At 48.8% G+C, this 21,193-nt stretch overlaps 3 protein-coding genes across 4 annotated transcripts; 2 read left to right on the forward strand and 1 right to left on the reverse strand.

Annotated features, from left to right (window-relative positions):
- Positions 1 to 5,705: 5,705 nt before the first annotated feature.
- Positions 5,706 to 9,528, forward strand: Il2rg (interleukin 2 receptor subunit gamma). Its single transcript, XM_075957136.1, has 8 exons — positions 5,706 to 5,867; positions 6,082 to 6,220; positions 6,436 to 6,617; positions 6,822 to 6,961; positions 7,562 to 7,724; positions 8,196 to 8,292; positions 8,483 to 8,552; positions 8,890 to 9,528. The coding sequence occupies exons 1-8, from the start codon at positions 5,753 to 5,755 to the stop codon at positions 9,073 to 9,075; spliced, it is 1,092 nt and encodes a 363-aa protein (XP_075813251.1). The 5' UTR covers positions 5,706 to 5,752; the 3' UTR covers positions 9,076 to 9,528.
- Positions 9,529 to 9,615: 87 nt separating this feature from the next.
- On the forward strand, positions 9,616 to 12,799 carry CXHXorf65 (chromosome X CXorf65 homolog). 2 transcript variants are annotated; one of them, XM_075957139.1, is made up of 6 exons: positions 9,616 to 10,083; positions 10,203 to 10,289; positions 10,494 to 10,628; positions 11,825 to 11,893; positions 12,358 to 12,524; positions 12,680 to 12,799. In XM_075957139.1, exons 1-6 carry the CDS (start codon positions 10,059 to 10,061, stop codon positions 12,770 to 12,772), a joined length of 576 nt encoding a protein of 191 aa, XP_075813254.1. In that variant the 5' UTR covers positions 9,616 to 10,058; the 3' UTR covers positions 12,773 to 12,799. The 2 variants fall into 2 exon arrangements, with proteins under 2 accessions (XP_075813254.1, XP_075813253.1); XM_075957138.1 differs by having other exon boundaries at positions 9,616 to 10,289.
- A 486-nt stretch (positions 12,800 to 13,285) lies between these two features.
- On the reverse strand, positions 13,286 to 20,660 carry Foxo4 (forkhead box O4). The gene is made up of 3 exons (XM_075957135.1): positions 19,533 to 20,660; positions 14,990 to 16,046; positions 13,286 to 14,705 (listed from the first exon to the last, which is right to left on the reverse strand). Exons 1-3 carry the CDS (start codon positions 19,983 to 19,985, stop codon positions 14,698 to 14,700), a joined length of 1,518 nt encoding a protein of 505 aa, XP_075813250.1. The 5' UTR covers positions 19,986 to 20,660; the 3' UTR covers positions 13,286 to 14,697.
- Between the last annotated feature and the right edge of the window lie 533 nt (positions 20,661 to 21,193).

Below are 21,193 nucleotides of genomic sequence, written 5' to 3' on the forward strand. Positions count from 1 at the left end.
AAAACTTTCTAATCTTGTTTTCTGTTGTTTATTAACCCTTAGTCAGGCTTACTCTGTGCGTTTGAGACCAGCCTGGTCTATAGTGACTTCCAGGGCAACCAAGTCTATGTAATGTGACCCTGTCTCAAAATACCAAAAAACAAAACAAAAAAAAAAGTCAGGTTGCTGGCACACGCCTTTAATCCCAGCACTGGAGAATCTCTGGGTTCAAGGCCAGCCTAGCTCCAGGACAGCCAGGACTACACAAAGAGAGACCCTGTCTCAACAACCAAAAAACCAACCAACCAAACAAACAAACAAACAAAAAATGCCAACACAGAGACAGATGTGGTGATGTCAGCAGGCCGTCCACAGCAGCATACTGACACCCTATCTCAAAAAGACCAAAGGGTGTAGCTTAGTGTGTTGCACACCTGTAATTCCCACAACTCAGTAGACCGGGAAGTTCACTTCCAGCCCTAACTACATAGTGACACACACACACACACACCTCCTTTTTGAGACAGGGTCACCCCACTGTAACCACAGGTGGCCTGGAACTCTCTATATAGCGCAAGCTGGCCTAGAACTCACAGAAAGCCCAGAGAGCCACCTGCCCCCTAAAGCTTCCAGGCCCTATCAAAAGGAAAAGGGAAAAGGAAGAGGAGAAAATGGTCATGTTCTTCACAGAACAGTGTTTATACAAAGTATCAGATATTTTCTATCATGAAAAATTGCATCTATGAACCCACAAAGTGTCCATGCACTTCCAATTTAAAGGCCAGCCAGAAGGCAGAAGATCTTTGCCACTGCATAGTACCAGAATAGACTCCTTCCTTTTTATATGATGGAAGCAGAGAAATGACTCTTGCAACCTGTCCTCTGACCTCCACGTACGTACATACAATAAGCAAACAAATAAATAAATGGAAAAAAGAATATTTGCCAGGCTTGGTGGCAAAGGGCATTAAACCCTAGCATTCCTGAGGCAGAAGCAGGCAGTCTCTGTGAGTTCCAGGATAGCCAGGGCGACACAGTGAGACCCTGTCTCAATAAATAATCAATTTAAAAAAGAGGACCTGCAGAGGGCAGAAGGATTAAGAGCACTGCCTGCTGTTCCAGAGGGCAAGGAGTCAATTCATGGCACCTATCTGATGACCTAACAATAGCCTATAATTCCAGTTCCTAAGGTTCTGACTCCTTCTTCTGGAACCTTTTGGCATATGGTGCATAGACTGACATGCAGGCAAAACACTCAAACACAGTGAGTAGAAATTAATAAATCTTGGAGCTGGGCAGTGGTGGCGCACGCCTTTAGTCCCAGCACTCAGGAGGCAGAGGCAGGCTGATCTCTGTGAGTTCAAGGCCAGCCTGGGCTACAGAATGAGTTCTAGGACAGGCTCCATAGCTACACAGAGAAACCCTCTCTAGAAAAACCAAATAATAATAATACATCTAGGGCTGGAGAGATGGCTCAGTGCTTAAGAACATTTGTTGCTCTTGCAGAAGACCTAAATGGGACTCCCAGCACCCACATGGTAGCACCCAACCCTTCATGACTTCAGTTTCAGACGTCTTCTTCTCACCTCCACAGGCACCACGCACGCATGTCATACATATACACACATGCAATCCAATACTAGTATGCATAAAAACAAAATAAATCTAAAAAATTATTAATTTTTTGTTGTTGTTGTTGTTTTTCGAGACAGGGTTTCTCTGTGGTTTTGGTTCCTGTCCTAGAACTAGCTCTTGTAGACAAGGCTGGTCTCGAACTCACAGAGATCTGCCTGCCTCTGCCTCCCAAGTACTGGGATTAAAGGCGTTAAAGGCATGCGCCACCGCCACCCAGCCATTAATCTTTTTTAAATTAAAAATAAATTTTAAAAAATTAAAAATAAATTTAAAAAAGAACTTGCCAGGTGGTAGTGGTGCACGCCTTTAATCCCAGCACTCAGGAGGCAGAGGAAGACAGATCTCTGTGAGTTTGAGGCCAGCCTGGGTGACAGAGTGAATTCCAGGACAGCCAAGGCTATCACACAGAGAAACCCCCGACTCAAAAAAACAAATAACAAAAAAGAAAAGAAAGAAAAGAACTTTTGCTGTAGTGAGAGACACCTACTATGTCACATGCTTTAGACATTATCTCCTTTAATCCATACTCCCCGTGATTTAAGAACTGTTTGTGTCTCCATTTTCTGGATGAGGAAGCTGGTTTTCTTTTTCTTTTCTTTTCTTTTCTTTTTTTTTTTTGTTTTGTTTTGTTTTTCAAGACAGGGTTTCTCTGTAGCTTTGGAGCCTGTCCTGGAACTAGCTCTAGTAGACCAGGCTGGCCTCGAACTCACAGAGATCTGCCTCTGCCTCCTGAGTGCTGGGATTAAAGGCGTGCGTCACCACCACCTGGCAGAAGCTGGTTTTCTTTATTTGAGACAGGGGTGGGAGGGCGGGGGGTGGTGTCTCACTATGTTGTACTGGCTGTCCTAGAGCTTGCTGTATCTAGACCATATAGAGTCCCAGAGATCCTCCTGCCTTTGCCTCTCCTGTGCTGGGATTAAAGGTGTACCAACATACCTGGCTCAAGGAAGCTGGTTTTCAAAGAGTGAAAATTTGCGTGCCCAGGGGGCTGGAGAGATGGCTCAATGGTTGAGAGCACTCCCTGCTCTTCCAGAGGACCTGAATTCAATTTCCAGCAACCATATGGTGGCTCACAACCATCTGTAATGAGATCTGACGCCCTCTTCTGGCGTGTGGGCATATATGCAGGCACAATGTTGTACACATAATAAATAAATAAATCTTTAAAAAAAATTTGTGTGCCCAGTATTACATAGGTGATAGTCTGTCTATTATGGTATTTTTTTTAGAGAAAAAAAAACATTAAAGTGCCATAATTGAAGTACCAAAATCAGGGCCAGCAAAATGGCTCGTCAACTAAAGGTGCTCGCCACCAAGCCTGATAGCCTGAGTTCAATCCCCAGGACCCATATGCTGGAAGGAACTTACTTGTTCTCACAAATATGCACACATGCACACAAAATAAGTATCTGGTCATGGTGATATAATGACCGTAATTCTAGCACTCTGGAGAGAGAGACAGACTGATCTCTGAGTTTGAGGCCCATAGAGAGTTTGGGGACTGCCAAGGCTACATAGAGAGACTCTGTCTCAAACAAATAAACAGCAAGATAGATAGATAGATAGATAGATAGATAGATAGATAGATAGATAGATAGATAGATGAATTAACGAATGAACGAATGAATGAATAAGTAGCAAGTGAAATACTGATAAGGGTCCACAAGTCTAAACCCTTAGCAGTGGGGCCACTGGAGGAGAATTACAAAGGCCGCCTTAAAAACCTATAATCTTATTGCGTAGAGGAAAATCTACTGGTGTGACTTTTGAGTCACCTCTGAAGGCCTGCAAAGACAGAAATGGCAGCTAAAGATAGTGGTACATGCCTGTAATCCCAACACTTTCGACTGGAGGTGAAAGACCAGGATGCTAGATCACCTTTAGCTACACAGTGAATTTGAGACTTTGTTTGAAAAAATTGGAGCAATTTCAGGTTCCTGGCAAGGTAGAGTTACTTCCGTTTGCTTAATATTGCTGTGAAGCTGAAACTGCTCCAGTTCACTCCCTCGGCCTCCTCATCTCACCCTAGAGTGGTACATTTTGTTAAACTGCTGAATTCATATTCTACATTGGTACATCATTATCACCCAAAGTACAGCGAGCTTTTTTTTTTATAAGTACAGAGAGCTTTAAGGGGAGGGTAGAAAAATGCCGCCAGGCATGGTAATGCATGCCTTTAGTTGAGAGGCAAAGGCAGGTGGATCTCTGAGATAGAGGCAACCCTAGTCTACAAAGCGAGTTCCAGGACAGCCAGGGCTACACAGAGAAACCTGTCTCAAAAAGACAAAACAAAATCAAGAAGGGGGAATTAACCTGGAGTCTTCCATTCCCACCAGCACTGAATGAGAGTTCTTATTGCTTCCTGTTGATTCCCCTGGTAACTCAGGTTTGGTGGTAGATTTTGGCCATTCTAAGAGGGGATCCTTCTCTATGTTAGGCAGTAGCTAAATCAAAGAGTATGCAAACATGCATGCAGTGTGGCTAGTATAGTATATGGAATCTTAATCCTAAAGGCTATGGATAGTGTCTGAAGACTGAGGTGAATAACCCCCTCTGTCATAGGCCAAATGGTAGCCTCCCAAAAGACATGTGCACTCCAAATTGGTGATTTTCTTTGACCAAAGGGGTTTTTAGAAGGTATGGTTAAGGTGAGGATCACAAGCCAAGCATGCTGGCACTTCCTTGTAATTCTGGGCACTTTAGGAGAGGGAGACAGAGGGATCAGGAGTTCAAAGCTGGCCTCACTGCATACCAAGTTTGGGGCCAGCTGCGTCCATGAGACCCTGTCTCACCATCACCACCCCACCTTTCCCAGAAAAAGAGAAGTAACTAAATTGACCAAGATGGAAAGAGGGTAGTTCAAGGGCACTTTACTGAAGAGATGCTTTTAAAGCAGAATCTGAAAAAAATGAGTGTAATTTTACCAGAGAGAAAATGGAGTAGCAAATCAGGCTTAGGAAAAGAGCATCTGGCTGGTTCCGACCTTTGTACAACTGTGTTTCAGAGAATCTCCACATCTATTCTGGAGAACTCATTACAGTAGATTGTATTATTTATATGTTCTCCCACTTATCTATGAGCTTCTAAAATGATGACATCTTATTTGTCCTATGTTCTCAGAACATAAACACTGTACCTAGCACATAATAAAGACTCAATAAATGTTGGCTGGATAAACAATTTCAGTAAATGGCTTCTCTAATCAACCCTGTGCTTTGAGGGAAGGTAAATCTAGCCACGGAATGAAGAAAGGACTAGATAGAGAGCAGGCCCTTTAGAAAGGGGACAGGGATAATCATGACTTAGAGGTAATGAGAGGTTGATTTAGTGCAGTGGCTGTGGTACCAGAAAAGAGGAAACTGCTGGGAGAAATACCACAAAACCAGGGCTGATTGGATTCTCAGCATGGGAGAGAAGGGGGATATGAAGAGGATCCTGAGGTTTCAAGTTTGGCAGGTGATGATACCTTTAACCAGGACAAGAAAGACAGGAAGAGAAGCAGATGTGCAGGGAATGGAGGAGCCTGAAGCTAGTACTGTTGTTCCTTCATTTGAGAAGCCAGCTCTAGCAGTGTTAAGAGGGACCAAGCTCAGGCAACAGCCAGGGGTGGCTATTCTAGTTCAGGTTAGGTCAGAGGAAAGACAGCTATATATGTGCCCACATGAATCAAGCCAGCATTTTCCATCCTCCCAAGACTGTAGAACTTTGATAGAGGTTTAAGGGTGACTTAGTCAAGGAAGGATCATAACACAGAATGAGGGGTGTTCAGACCCTCTACTCTAAAAGATAACTTAGTGGAGAAGGTGATTGGGAATGATGGAGTGTAGTGGGGGGTGGGGATTCAGCAGCTCCTTCTTTGACCTAGGTGGCCTGAAGATTCTTAACTCTGCGACACTGTTGTTGATCAAGTTTTAATCTTGACCTAACATCACCTTGCAGCAGAACCCAATCTCCCAGAGGACTTAGCCTATGTCACTGAACTCATTTACCACCCCACCCCCCCACAGACGTGGTTTCTAAGGTTCTTTCCACCGGATGCTACGACAAAAGGAAATGTATGGGTGGGGCGGGGTTTTCAGAAACCAGTTCAAACCACACAGACTACACCACTACACCGAGAGAAAGAGGAGCAAGCGCCATGTTGAAACCATTATTGCCACCTAGATCCTTCTTACTGCTTCAGCTGCTCCTGCTAGGGGAAGGGTGGAGCGCCACGGTTCTCATGCCCAGTGGAAATGAAGACACCAAAACTGGTAGGAAATCTAGGACCAGAGGGGGTTGTTGAGAGGAGAAAAGCTATGGGGAAAGGACTGTATGGAAGAAATCTGGAGCCTGATAGTGGCCATTATAATGACTCTAAAGAATAGAGCGGGGAGGGCCTAGGGAAGGGCTCTCTGCCTCACTCTGCTTCTTCTGATCAGGATTTCTTTTCTTCTACTCCACTACTTCATTTTGTTCCCAAATTAGGTTTCTTCCATGGATACATCAGTGTCCCTCCTCGGCCCCTCCCAGAGGTTCAATGCTTTGTGTTCAATGTCGAGTATATGAATTGTACTTGGAATAGCAGTTCTGAGCCCCAGCCAACCAACCTGACTCTGCACTATAGGTATGAGAAGGGAGGGTGGGTAGCACAGGAAAGAAAAGAAGGTGGACTAGCTGAGAGAGACTGCATGGGAATCCAAAAAGAGGGTAGCCAGCTTCTCAGGCACCATACTGGTTTCTCATGGGCTAAGTTGTCAGTTCCCATGAGATGAGGCTAGGCTATGGATGTATGCAGCGCCCACGTTTGCCCCGTCATCCTTCTTTCTTATGGTTCTCTAGGTACCAGAGATTTGATAATAAATTCCGGGAGTGTCGCCACTATCTGTTCTCAGAAGAGATTACTTCCGGCTGTCAGATACAAAAAGAGGAGATCCAGCTCTACCAGACATTTGTGGTCCAGCTCCAGGACCCCCGGAGACCCCAGAGGCAGGCTGAACAGAAGCTAAACCTGCAGAATCTTGGTAATCAGGAAAGAAGTAACCAAGAGGCCAGGGAGTTTGAGGGCACTTAACTTTAAGGATTTTTTTCCTTCCTCGTTGTTGGCCATGGGCAGAAGGGAGAAGATAGGGATTTGGGATGGGGGAAGGGGAGGGATAAGGAGAATTACCTCCAAGATCCTGACTTGTCTAGGCCAGGGCAATGACCACACGCACACATATCTCCAGTGATCCCATGGGCTCCAGAGAATCTAACACTTTACAACCTGAGTGAATCCCAGCTAGAGCTGAGCTGGAAAAGCACATACACGGAACACTGTTTGCAACACTTGGTGCAGTACCGGAGTGACAGAGATCGAAGCTGGACGGTGAGAGACTTGCGGGTGTGGATGCGGTAGCTAAGGCCAAGCAAGAGAGGAGAAAGGACTCAACTAGCCAGATAGAAGGACCTAATGCTAAGCTCCAGTTCTCTGCCTCCCAGCTCCTCTAGCCATACTTTCTTTCTCTTTTTGCCTTTGGTTTTCCGAGACCAGGCTGGCCTCAAACTCACTGAGATTCACCTGCCTCTACCTCCTGGGTGCTGGGGTCAAAGGCGTGCGCCACCGCCTGGCTTCATTTCTTCTTCTATCACCGCCAGTGAGCTTTCGCTCTGACTCTCCCACCCGTCCTCTTCCTGATGCAGACATGAGGGAAACAGTGAGTGGATCTGGAGGGGAGATCCACTTCTGAGCCAAGTTAGGAAAGGGACCAGCGCGTTGTGAGTAGTCAGGAAAGAAGCGAAGTAGACCTGGGAGGAACCAGAACCAGTTTCTTGTTTTGTTTTCCTGGAACTGGAAAGAACCAGAAGTCAGAAGAACCCGAAGATAAATTGGAAGAATCAGAAGATGACATTAAGGTATAGGCAAGAATGTTTCCATTCTCTCTTCCTTTATAGACAACCATCTTTCCCCCATCCTTCTTCTCCCCAGGAACAAATAGTGGATCAGAACCCTAGATTCTCCCTGCCTAGTGTGGATGGGCAGAAACTGTACACATTCCGGGTTCGGAGCCGCTTTAACCCACTCTGTGGAAGTGCTCAACACTGGAGTAAATGGAGCCAACCTATTCACTGGGGAAGCCAAACGGCAAAGGGTAAAGTGACCCAAATACATGACCCCTAAATCATAAACCCAGTATTCCAACCTTTGTAACACACTACCACTATTGTTTGCTTTATCTCGCTATTCCTAAGCCTCTACCTCCACCCACTGTTCAAACTCAATCATTATGAAGCAGCGTTTTCTATGTAGGGATGAGAAGGGGTGCAGCCAGAGTAGGCGAGTGGCTCCCCAAGGAGGCCAAAGGGTGCTCAAAGGGAATATGGAATGTGTAGGAGGTCTGGACAGCATTCCATAGAATCTGCATAGTGGAGATGCCCTTGGATCAGGGCTGACCTCTTTGATTTGGTTTATCCGTCTGTAAAATGTAGATAAACACTGTTCCTCCCTTTCAGGAGCTGTGGAGAAAGTAAGCATAAGGAGTGTGTTTGGCAGGGTGCCTGGCATCCATGTCTTATGAGTGCCACAAACGCAAGGCTCATTTTCCTTTCCTTTTCTTCTACAGAGAATCCTTCCGTGTTTGCCCTGGAAGCTGTGCTCATCCCCGTTGGCTCCATGGGATTGATTATTACCCTGATCTTTGTGTATTGTTGGCTGGAACGGTGAGAGTTCAGGAAGCCCTGAAAATGAGGTGGGGGGTGGCGGGGTTATTTCAGGATTGGCAGAGGGAGAGCATCAAGAGCTATGATGAGGGCTTGGAGAGGAAGCTATAGGTTCCACGCTGACCAGTTGAATGCAGGGTCATAAAGGAGCTTTAATTTAATGCTTCTGCTCCCCCCTCTTTCTGCTCAGGGCAATGCCTCGAATTCCCACCATCAAGAATCTAGAGGATCTGGTTACTGAATACAACGGGAACTTTTCGGTGAGAACACCGCCATACGCATTCTGCAGGCTATCAGCTGCCAACTGCCAGCTAGCAGCTAGCGAGACAGACTGTGAGGGGGGCAGAGTGGAGGCAGGAGGGGGCCTGCATCATCAGGATGTGGCTGACCAAGTGGAGGGTGGTGGGCTAGGCAAAGAGACAGAGCAAAAGAGATTTCTGATGCAGATGGCAACTGTGGTATTAGGGGCCCTGGAACTTGGGTATCCTTTCTGTAATCACAATGGTTGCAGAGTTGTGAGGGCTCCTTTGGCCCCAAGCATAGGTCTTTTGCTTCCTGCCTTTAATTGACCTCTGACCTGGGGATATCTGTCTTTAGGCCTGGAGTGGTGTGTCTAAAGGGCTGACTGAGAGTCTGCAGCCAGACTACAGTGAACGGTTCTGCCTCGTCAGTGAGATTCCTCCCAAAGGAGGGGCCCTAGGAGAGGGGCCTGGAGGGTCTCCTTGCAGTCTGCATAGCCCCTACTGGCCTCCTCCGTGTTATTCTCTGAAGCCTGAAGCCTAAGACTCAATCCCTTGATGGAACCCTAAGTGATGCTAACTTCCCCCTGCTCATCTTGCCAGTCTGAATCCAATGCCCATTGCTTCCTCCCTGTGGCTAAATTTCAATTTCATGCCCCCATGTAGCTGCTCGTCCACTCAATATGCCCTACTTGAGAAATGCCCCTTGCCCCCTTTCCCTGCACAAGCCCCACCCCCACCCCCTTCTGGCACCTTCCCCTGTTTTTGGAGACAGTCTTACCCTATAACCCTGGGTGGCTGGGGACTCACTATGTAGGCTAGGTTGGCCTATAACTCAGGCAACCCTCCCACCTCAGCCTCCAGAGTGTGCCGGTTATCTGCATGTATGACCATGCCCAGCATGGCCCTTCTCTGTTACAGGATCCTTTCTCCCCTTTCCCACCTACCATTCAATTGTTCGGGAACCAACAAGAAATAAAGTTTCTACCAATGATCATCGGAAATGTCTGTTGTGGGGTCCGGAAGCAGGGGAAGCATGGAGTTGGGAGGGACGGTGTAAGGGTAGGGAAAAAAAGACAATTGGTAGTACCTAGCAAGAGCGCTACAAAGTAACGAAAGGGAGGACTGTTCTTCTAACTTACTTCTCTCTGCTAAATTTCTGGGCTTATTCTGGGGGCCAGTTTAGAGTTGCATTTGCCGTGTTGTTCCAGCTCCTCAGAGTTCTTTTACAGATTCCAGCCAGTGTCTTCGCCTCTTGGTCACATTTCACCTAGTCTGTGTGCCCCTTCTGACCTCACAATCCTCCAGCTGCAGCCTCAGACCCCACCCCTCCAGATGCTGATCATCCCTAGCTGCCAAAAGCACTCTCTTGTCTGCCCGGTCTGGGCCTTCTTCACCTTGTAAGAAACACCTGCCCCTTTGGTCATCCAACCCTATGGGCACTCTCAGGTGCCTGGGGCCACTAGAACACCTGCCCTCTGCATGACTCACCAGGAGATCTTTGAAGAGTGAGATGATCTTGATAGCATGTTTATCTTCATCAAACATGGAGGTGAGGGACAAGCACAGAGCAAGTCTGGGCATGGACCTGGGGAGGGCTGAGGACGGCAGAGATCACAGAGGGGATGGACCCAGAGAAGGGCCCGCATACCTCTGTCCCATCTCTTCTAGATAACCAAGAGTTTCTGGTCAACAGCAACTGCTCTGTTCTCCTGTTGCTACATTACATTCGAAAGAAAATGGGGTTGCGTAAAACAGGTAAGTACTTTGGGGAGGAGCAGCGGCTGAAGGTCAGAAGCCATAAGCTGACTCCGGCATCTAAACTTTCGTCCCAGCAACAAGAACTATCCTCACATCCCTGAGCCCTCCTCAACTCCAGCCCATTCTGTACTGGGTCACTAGCCCTTTTTACTCGCGTTCTCTCTTCTTACTTGTCTCAATTACCCCGTGGCCTTCCTTTAGACACCATCGATTTGTGTGATGAAACTGGGACCATGAAGTTACTTTTCTTAACAAAGACACCTGGGGACTACGCCACCAAATTCCTTACAGCACGAAATACCTACTACGTTTGTAAAGTAGAGCGTGGAGCAGCAGGTAGAGGCTTGGGGTATTCGCCATAGAGTCCCACAAAAGGGATTAAAATAAGGCCCCTTTCTCTTGTAATCCCAGCACTCGGGGAACTAAGGCAGAAGGATTGTAAATTCAATTCAGGGCAGCCTGGGCTTCATAGCACAATCTCATTCCAAACACCACACACACACACACACACACACACACACACACACACGCCAACAGCAACAAACATAAAGCAGGGCTGGCTGGAATGTAGCTCAGTTGAGTTGGCAGAGTGCTCACCTAGCATGCATGAAGTTCTGGGTCCCATCCCCAGCGCACACTCTATGTGGTGGGGCATGCCTATAATCCTAGCACTTGGGAGGTGGGGACAGGAGAATCAGAAGTTTGAGGTCATCTTTAACCATACAGCAACTGTGAGGACAGCCTGGGTTTCATAAGACCCTGCCTCAAAATAAATACATTCTTTTTTTTTCTTTTTCTGAGACACAGTTTCTCTCTGTAACAGCTCTGGCTGTCCTGGAACTCGCAGAGTTCCCTAGTTCCCTGCCTGCCTCTGCTACCCAAGTGCTAGGATCAAAGGTGTGCACCACCACACAACATAAATACATTCTTTAGAAACTGAGGTAAGGAGGATTGAGAGTTGGAGGCCAGCTTGGGCCATATAGCAAGACACTGCCTCAGAAAACACCCACAGGTTGGAGCCAGGAACATTGGGTGTTCAAAGTGGACTTGGGCTATATGAAATCCTATCCCTCCCCCCGACAACAAATTAGTAAATAAAATAGGGTATCCTTAACCAGATCCAAATTGACCATGTCTAATCAGCTCAAAGAAGGGACATTGCTTTGATGGCAGTAGGTTAGGTTCATATATATATCATGTCGCCCTACTTCATCCTACGGTTTTTGTAGGTTTATGCCAAAGGGGAGGGAAATGTGCACGAGCTCAAGTAAATATTTAGTGAAGAATCCTGAAATAATGGGCTTCAAAAAGTCAGAGACTTGCTGGGCAGTGGTGGTGCATGCCTTTAATCCCAGCACTAGGGAGGCATAGACAGGCGAATCTCTGTGAGTTCGAGGCCAGTCTGTTCTACAGAACAAGTTCCAGGACAGGCTCCAAAGCTACAGAAAAGCCCTGTCTCAAAAAACCAAAAAAAAAGGATAGAAACTTGGTATGTCTCAGGGGCTGGAAAGAGCACAATGCTATGTTTACAGGCACCAGGATCGAGAATTCCTACAAAGCTGTTGTGCCACTCTTGAAGAATCCAGAACCTGAACTAGTTGGTAAGGCATGTGATGGGGGAGGAAGGGCATAGGAAGCTGTGTATGTAGCTGTGTGCTGGGCATAGTACCAACACTGGTAACCCTGATACTCCAGAGGATTTTGAGATAAAGGCAGCCGAAGCTGGATGTGGAGAAGTCTATCAGGGAAGGGAGGGTATGAATGTGGGGGTAGGGCTAGCACACTGGGGTAGGTGGGATCATAGGAGCTTAGGAAAAGGGGGACAAGGGTCTAGGTCAACTCTTTAGGGGGTTGTCTAGTTTAAACTAACTATACATGTCACTCCTTCCCCCATGTCCTTGGTCTTTTCCATTTCCCAACCACCTGTGGGAGCCAGCCAAACACCACCCTCTCCTTACTTCCTCTGTAGGTCAAGTTACCCTGACTAATCAACGGAATGATGGAGGGTCATGGTGGGTTCCATATCTCTTCCTCAGAGGTGATGCTGCTTTTTCTTGTTTTCTAGAGTCCCTGCGCACACAATGTGACTTCCTGGAGAGAAGCCGAATAAAGATGCTTAGAACTCTAGAGGCTAAGAGATTGGCAGCCATGGAATCCTCCGTAAATCTTCCAGCAAGATCCCCCAAGGGTGGTGGAACCCAGCAGAGCGCTAGTCAAAGCAGTCAACAGAAGGTTTGTGCCCTGCTGACCCCTCAGAATTTCCTGTCTAAATCTCATGTCTATGTTCATCACCTGACTCCAACCTCTCTTCTCCTTCCTTCGGCCCTAGACAGTAGAAACCTTTCCTGCAGAGCCTCGATATTAATAGCTTTATTTCTCTTTTCTAGTCTAAAGCTGGACGATCAGATGAAGATGGGCCGGCTCCCACCCGCAGACCATTCTATAAGACTAGAGCAGACTTTCTCAAGAGACATCGTTAACTCAATAAATGACCAACTGAGAGCAACTACCAGGGGAGAGCATGAAATTAGTGGAATTTTATGTGAGGCCTTCTTTTTCTAGAAAGACTCCTTCTCCCCATATCTGCACAAAGGCTTCAGTAGGCTGCAGGCACCAGGGACGCTGAGGGTGGACCTGAGCGTCAACAGAGGGCTGGAGTGAACACTTGTGGGGTGGGGGGTGAGGAATGACTGTGAAGTCTGGTTACTAGACTTTTAGTACAATGAGCCTTTGAGGGCCAGAGAAGGGGGTGGGGTCTTCTCAAACCAGACTACCTCCCCTCGGGGGAGGCCTATCTTGCAGCCGCCCACTCCGGCTGGGGTTAGGTGTCCCTCCCCCACCACACTCCATTACCTCCCAGGCTGAAATTCCCCCACCTCCCAGCCTGTGGGCAGTCCCTCCCCACCCGCCCTTCAACTAACTGCCCTTTGCTTTTCCGCCTCCCTCCCCTATATTGGAGGGGGGCAGCAAGGCTGCAGAAACCAGAAACCAGATCTGATTATAGACATTTATTGAACTCATTTATTGATTTGACACACTTCCCCACTCCAACCTAGCACATGATACAATCTGGGTAGGCCAGGCGCTGACACAGGAAATGATGGGAACCCACAGCAGGGGTGGGGGAGGGGACAATGCAAAGGACGCTAGGGGGAGGGGCTGCTTGGGGGCTGGGGTGGAGGAGCCCCAGATGGCCTCTCTGGCAGGTGCTAGTAAACCTGATCCACATTCCCCCCATCCCTGCTCATTTCCCAGACCCTCAGCCAAACTCCCCAAGCTCCCCCTTCCCTGTTCCTCTCCACAGCCCAGCCTGCCACCACACAGTCTTCCACAGAACCCTGGCAGTCCATGACTGGGAAGAAGGGCAGGGACAGCTGTCCCAAGCCTTGAACAGGGAGGTCTCTGTACCTAACTTTACTACCCTAAATCCTTCGTTCTTTCACGCCCCTCCCAGGCCCTAAGCCAATTTCAGGCCTCGGATGCTCTCTGGTAGTCAGAGAGTGCCCACTCCACAACAGGACCTTCTAGGCACAAGTGGAGAGGATGCAGGGGCTTGCCTTAGGTTTCTTTCCTTAAACTCTAACCTAAATATGCATGCAACTTTTTCTAGACCTGGTCCAAAAGGGAGGGTTTCCCTCCAGTCGCCTTTGCTACCCACCTCTCCCCAGCTTCCTGTGTCTCCCTCCTAGAATTTGTAGTGTTTGTATCATGTCACTATGCCAAAGCCTTCAGAAAGAAAAAAAAAGCATTCTCCCCATTACTAGCACCTCACCACTGTTAAAAATCTCTATATTTGTGTTTATATTTCTTTAAAAGTTTATAAAAAGCCTGTCTGTTATCTGTATCCTTCCAAAAGTGATTTGGCCTGGTGAGCCACTCCAGTGCTCAAAACTTGGCCCTTCTAGGTCTCCTAACCCCCCCACCCCCCCACCCCACTGCATAAAAATCCAGGCCCAACCTGGCCTGGCCCAGCTCTAGTAAGACTCTCTACAAAAAAAAAAAAAAGAAAAAAAGAAAAAGAAAAAAAAAGAAAAAATCCTGCTTCCAAAGGCAGGGGTAATAAGGCCACTGGTGACTTCACAGTTCTAACAGCATTGCTAGCCCCTGCTACAAGGCCTAGGAGGTGGGAACGGGGAAATCAATGATGGCTCCTGAGAAAGGGCCATAATTGCCCCCTAATTGGCACAGTGAGAATAAGCCCTCTCCCCTTTCTCCTCCCATCGCCCTCCTCCACAATCCCTATATGCCATAGCCTTATGATTCCCTCAGCACTCATGTGTGTGACCTCCTAACCCTAGCTAGAAAGCAGGGTTCCAAATTCTAGGTGAGGGCTCAAGGGGAAAAAGTGGGTAAGGACAGGCCGGGCTCCACCTCTGAAGCAGGGGACAAAGCTTCTGGTTGTGACTCAGGGATCTGTTGGAAAAAAAAGAAACGGAGGACAAGATAAAAGATTCATTTGGGGGCACTATCCAGACTTATACCAAGCAGATACTTCCTCCCCTCCCTCCGCACACCTCCCCCTTCTGTGATGAGGAGCCAGAAGTCCCACTTAGAAGTGATGCTATGCTAATATGCCATCCTCCCTCCAACTCTCCAGGAACGCCTGTTATCAGCTCTAATGCTCCTTCTGGCTCAGATCATAGAATTAGCTGAGCATTCAAGAACAGAGATGCTGTAGTGATCAGGGGCTGCTATACCTGGCTCAAAGTTGAAGTCCAGTCCCTCGCCATCCATGAGGTCACTAATGATGTTATCCATGTCGCACTCCAGGTTCTCCAAATACATATCAAGATCTAGATCCTGAGGCATTCTGTCATGGCTGGTAGCTTCAGTAGGAGATGAGAGCACAGGGGTCCCCAGGGCCTTATGGATGGGAGCCCCTGCCATGACTGGAGGTGGTGCCATCACAGAAAGGTTGGGAACCACGTTACTGGGACCTGGACCCTCTAGCGGCTTAGGACATAGGCTAACTCCAGTAGCCAGCTTGCTAGAGGAAGGCATTCCTCCCAGTAACAGAAGTGTAGGAGCCTGAGACAGAATAGGATCGACCTGGGTCATGAGAACATCAGCAGGAGGTGGTGGTGTATCAGAGGTGAGCAAGGCCTCTAGAGACTGGGAGCTTGAAAAGCACCCTTCTCCTGCTGACAAAGACCCATCTATTGGGCCAAAGAGAGAGGCACCATAGCTATGTAAGGGGCCAGCAAGCCCAGGATGTTGCAAGGAGAAGCCAGGCAGACTGCTCCTAGACAGCAGGGAATGGGGAGACGCAAGATTGAGCCCATCCAGCAGCTCTAGATCTTCACTGAGGGGGGGAGGAACACCCCCCGAGTAGCTGCTGGCCGAGGCTGGCATTTCCTCTCCTGCTAGCACCTCAGACTCTGGCCCCATTGGGGACAGTCGGGTGCTAACAGTGCTAGCATTTGAACTGCTTCGTGGACGGAAAGTGGTCCACACATCAGCTTCTTCGCGGTTTCGAGAACAAGGGCTGCTTGACCACTTGGCAAAGTGGCCTAGAGGGCTCCTTGGAGTGGCACCTTCAGGTGGAGCTGGCAGGACCGATGGCTTCTTCTTGGGGCCTTTGCTGCGACCCCGGAGCAGCTTGCTGCTGCTATCCATGGAGGCAGCCCTGCGGCGGGGCGCCTTGCCACCCTTGCCACCCTCGGGGTTCAGCATCCACCAGGAGCTCTTGCCAGTGGCCTCGTTGTGAACCTTGATGAACTTGCTGTGCAAGGACAGGTTGTGACGGATGGAGTTCTGGATGGGACAGAGGTGTAGAAAAGAGGCATGAGGTATGTGTAGGGGAGGTTGGTAGCCAGTAGTCCTATCTAAGGGGAGGCTGGGACACAGCAGCAGAAGACTCAAAAGTCAAATCAGGGGAGAAATACACATTTCCCAAGCTCAGTGTCTCCCCCAGACTTCTCACAGGGAGACAAAGTAACAACCTAATCTCCAGGGAGAGCAGCTATCTACCCTAGAATAGCTCCTTTCAGATCTCTGGGTGTAGGGTTGGGTTGGTGGGCACGGGGGAGTACTCGACCTTGGAAAAAATAGACTCAGTTGGGAAAAAGCATTCCATAGTACCATTCTTTTCCTGATGTGCAGGCTTGGGTAGAGGATACAAGATGGTGGAGGGTACAGGATGGTGGCCATACCAGCCTGGGTATGACCTGTCCTTGGCTGGTTCTCTGAATAAGCTTAAAGTGCTAGAAGTTCAGTTCAGCTGGTACTCCTTTCTTCTCTAGACCCCCTTTAGGTCAGCCAGATAACTCTCTAAGACTGAGATCCCAAGCTAGGCCTTTAATTCTAGAACTCTAGAGGCAGAGAGGGGATCTCTGTGAGTTCAAGGCCAGTCTGGTCTACAGATCCAAGTTCCAGGACAACCAGAGTTATAGAGTGAGGGAGGCCCTTTCTCAAAACACCAGAAGGAAAAAAATCCCAGTCTTCTTTCTGCCAATGGGGACACACACAATACTTTCATGAGGTGTAATTTCTCTGTCCCTCTTTCCTAGGAAGACATTTCCCTCTCAAAATTCTACTGGAGGCCAAGCTTAAATCCTATGCCTTTTAATAAAAGTGTTTGCTTATCCCCCATACCCAAATTTCTTGTCTAGTATATTTTCATCTGTTTTCCAGTTTTCCCCAATCTATATGACATGGTTTAGGGGTTCATGTAATTAGTCTTGTGAACTGTAAATACCAAAGGCACGGACAATGCCCCCCAGTCCCACTGTTCCCAATAGTAGCCCCCAGTCCCAATGTTCCCAACAGTGCCCCCTCAGAGTGCCAAGGCCACAGCGTATCAAGTACACAATATATAATCAATACTTGTCTAACTGGTAGGTAGCCCCTAAATATCTATAGTGAGATTTTCCTTGAGGCTCTGTCAGTTCTCGGGTGTCTTGGGTATTGGAACCTACCTATTATTTACTCTGCTTCGCTGGTGACATTTAGAAAAATATACCTTTCCTCCTAGTAGTCCATGGTACAAGATGGAGACTGATACTTCTTGAGCCTCTGGTGCTGCTTGCTTTTACTGGCTGGTATATGCTGTCTGCCCCACCTCCCATCACTTCTCTAGCTCCTTCCCAGTCCCCCCTCCCCCAGTCGTCTAATAATCCCTCCACCTTAAAGGTCTTTTGACCTCCCACGTGGAGCTCTTTACTTTAGAAGTAAGTTCAGGAGGAAGCTGCATGATAAGAACCATGAAGAATCCCAGCGGTAGAGGCAGGCGGATCTTTGTGAGTTTGAGGCCAGCCTGTTCTACAAGAGCTAGTTCCAGGACAGGCTCCACAGCTACAGAGAAACCCTGTCTCGAAAGACCAATAAATAAATAAATAAAAGAAAGAAACGGAGGCTCTATATAGAGAGAAACCATTTCTCTCTGAATGGTAACCCTTGTCTTAAAGAACGTGGCTTGACCAGCTTCTTGTGCCAGGGTCCTTTAGGGTAAGACTTCTTGCCTCCCTGAGCCCGTCCATCCACACCGACTCAGTAACTGAGCACGTGTGTGTGCGCGTGCATGTATGGTGGTGCTGGGGTCAAGCCCAGAGACTCACACACGCTGTGCAAGGATTAACTACTAAGCTACCTTTCCATCCACATCACCTCTCTGTCAGACCTTGGGACAAGCAGGTAGGAGAGGTCAGTTCCCAGGTGCCTAGAACTCTTTGAGGTGTGTGTATGGGGGGGGGGAGCGGAGGGGGGAGCGGGGGGGGGGGGTAAACTGCTCACTAAGCCACCAACTTAAGCGTTCTTGTTCAAGTGAGTGCCGCCCCCTGGTGGGGTGGGAGTGACCTTGGCACAACACCAGGGAAGTGTGAAGCTTCCTGCTGGGGGGGGGGGGCTTTTGGAAGCTCTAGACCCCATCTAACTAGGTCTGGCAATGAAAGTAGCACCTAACTTCCAGTGCCTGAATTTCAAGATGTAGATTCTTAAGCTGCCACCGAGACTAACAAAAAAAAAATCTGAAATTATTTCACGGATTGTTTCACAGGTTATAGATTCAGCTTAGTGGCAACCGCGCTGCCTTGGGTTCAGTTCCCAGAACCAAAAGAAAAAAAAAAAGATTTCATAAACTATAAAGGTTGTGTTAAGCATAAATCACAAGGAGGGATTACTCCCACAGTATAACAAGCAACTAACTCCTGGTCATTCTACCCTGGAAAGTCAACTTAAGAGAAAAGAAAAACAGCTGCGCAGGCTGGGTCCAAGGAGGGGAGCTCTTTGTGAGCCTGAGATTGTGACATGGCAGTCTACCCAGAAATAGTGCCAAGGGTCTCAGTCAGCTGTCCCATCTTCTGTTCTGTCTGGCCCCTGCGCATACTGCAGATCTGTTCCCTCGCTCTAACATCTACGGAGAGCTCCTCCGTTCATTCTGTCCCCTGTACTTGGTACGCTAACCCTAACCACCTACAGAGGTACACGGCACTGCTATGGGTTGAACGCTCCGATTCCCTCATTGTGTGGTTAGAGCCTCATGTCTCTGGCAGATTTCAGTTATCATCTGCGACCTTCCCAGTTTCTTCAAGAAAGACCATGAGAACTTCCAACCTAGGCTCTAAAATCAGAGACCTCCTTTCTCACGAGTAGCATTCCTCAACAACAAAGACTTTCCCCGAGAGTTTGGATAGTTCCTTACGAGGAAGAATTTTCGACAGTAGAAGGTAAACTGAGGCAGATAGCAGCTCACAGTCTTTTTCCTTAGTGCACAGTATCAGCTACTTTTCCTCGTGGATACCAACCCCTTCTTTTCCCCCTTCACCGCCCACTCCCTCTTGGGCAGAGCAATCCTCTAACAGTTCCTGTTCACTGAGGTATTGGAAGGCGAGCAGGGAATCCGAGTAATCCCGCAGGAATGGACCAAAAGGTGTTGGGTGGGAGGTGAGGGAGGAGGGAAGGCTAGGTGCGGGTGGAGAATCCACACAGTTCCTGCTGTACATAGGATAAAGACTTCTCTGTGGGAATAGATGTTTGGAGCAGCTCAAGCCAAAGTGCTGAGGAGGGAGTAGAGAATTCGATTTTCCTCAGAGCAGGGACAGTGTCTTATTCATCGCTGATCCTCCCGCTTCAAGCTCAGAGCGTGGCATATACTATGTACTAAGTAAATGTTTGTCTAACTGAAGATTGAAGGTGGATCTTTGGGCTTCCCAACGGAGTGGAGAGGCGGTAACTGGGGCCCCGGAGTGAGAGTACCCAGAGGGGTCCAAGGGTGGATGGCGTGAAGGTAAGGGTCATACTTACTTTCCATCCTGCCGAGCTATTGCTGTCACCCTTGTCCTTGAAGTAGGGCACCGTACGGACCATCCATTCGTATATCTGGGCAAGTGTCAGCCGCTTCTCCGGGGCGCTTTCAATGGCCTGGCTGATGAGTTCTGCATATGACTGATTTCCCCAGGCATTCCGGCGGGAGCCTCCCTTCCGAGGACCTGTTACAGCCCCCAGGATTCCCGGCTGGGGGCCCCCTGCCGGCTCTGGGAGCCGTGAGGGCAACAGGGTCGGTTCGGAGTGTCCCTCCGAGTGTACCTTCTGTCCCAGACTGGGCTCCACCTCGGACGGTTCGGGTGGCTCCGTAGTGAGCTCTGGTCTAGGAAGGGGCCAGGTGCAGGACCGCGGACGGCTCTGGGGTTCGAAGTCGGGATCGAGGTCTATGATCGCGGCAGCCTCTGTGGCTGACTTCTTATTCTCAGGATCCATACGTGGAGTTGAACCTCTGCAGCTCAGCGTTCAGTGGAGCCTGCCACAGTCCCTCACCATGCCTCCCCTCAGTGGGGAAGCATCGAGGGCCAGGAGGCACATTCCTGCCAGTTCTAAGAAAGTCCAGAACTTCTCCCTTGTCTCAGGATTCTAACCCCCAAACTGTCCGTTCTACTCAGTTCTCCGAACTCCTTTCCGACTACAGGCTGCAGCCTCAGAGCGCTACTCTGAGGCACCACCTGTAACCTCCGCCTAGCGAAGGCACTTTCTGCACCCTCTCACTCAGCTTCCTGCTCTTTTAAACCTGAGGCACCGTATCCCCTCATACATTGCGCTCCCATCACCGAACGTCTCAGTGCAGTTCCCTCCCCCTTTCAAGTTGCTGCCCCCCGGACACTCCTCCCAAATTTCCTCCACCCGGATCGCTGCCCTCCCCCACGCCCCCACTCCCTAGCGTCACTTGTCCCTCCCCTGGCTCGCCCTCCCCCCTCCTCTTCCCTCCAGGTCACTCTTGATAGGGTCAAGGTTCCTGCAGTCCCAGCCTCCCTTTTTCCCGCACAGAATCCCCTATCGGACCCCCCCACCCCCCGCCCCCCGGGTTTCCCTTTTGTTTTGCTCCAAGCAGCAGCCCCCGCCTGACGTCTCTGTTTACCACTCGCTGGGGCAGCCATCTGCGCACGCGCCTCGAGAGCCACTTGGGAAACAGAGTTCCTCAGTCGTGCCACCCAGGTCGGTCTCGAGGACTACATCTCCCGTCTTACCTTGCGACCAGGAGTCCGATATCGGCAGCAGGACCGCGGCGCGTGGCAGGATATGGGGGAGGTGGAACTTTAATAATTAGAGGTCGTCCCGGACTCTCTTTTCTTAAAAATCATTTTCCTCATTCCTTCCTTTACCACCCTCTCCTTCGAGTTTCAGGGTCGCCCAAGTGACTGTTTGGAGAGGCGCTAGACTTTCCCGTCTTCAGAAAGCAAAATGAAAAGTATTGTCCCTATAAAAAGCCGAATGAGTATCAACAAGTAGGGAACTGATTAGAAAATAAAATACATTCACGCTGGGGAGGTGAGTGGGGAACTTGTATAGCATAAGAAATGGTGTTAACTGATGGTGGTGGTCCCCCCCCCCATCCATCCTCCGTGTGCAGTTCACAGACGTATCTCTAGCCAGTTTCCTCCCTCGGCTCTGCTGGCCCCCTATGAGATATTGAT

This window comes from Microtus pennsylvanicus, chromosome X (assembly GCF_037038515.1).
Source record: "Microtus pennsylvanicus isolate mMicPen1 chromosome X, mMicPen1.hap1, whole genome shotgun sequence".
In the NCBI taxonomy this organism is placed as follows: Eukaryota; Metazoa; Chordata; class Mammalia; order Rodentia; family Cricetidae; genus Microtus; species Microtus pennsylvanicus.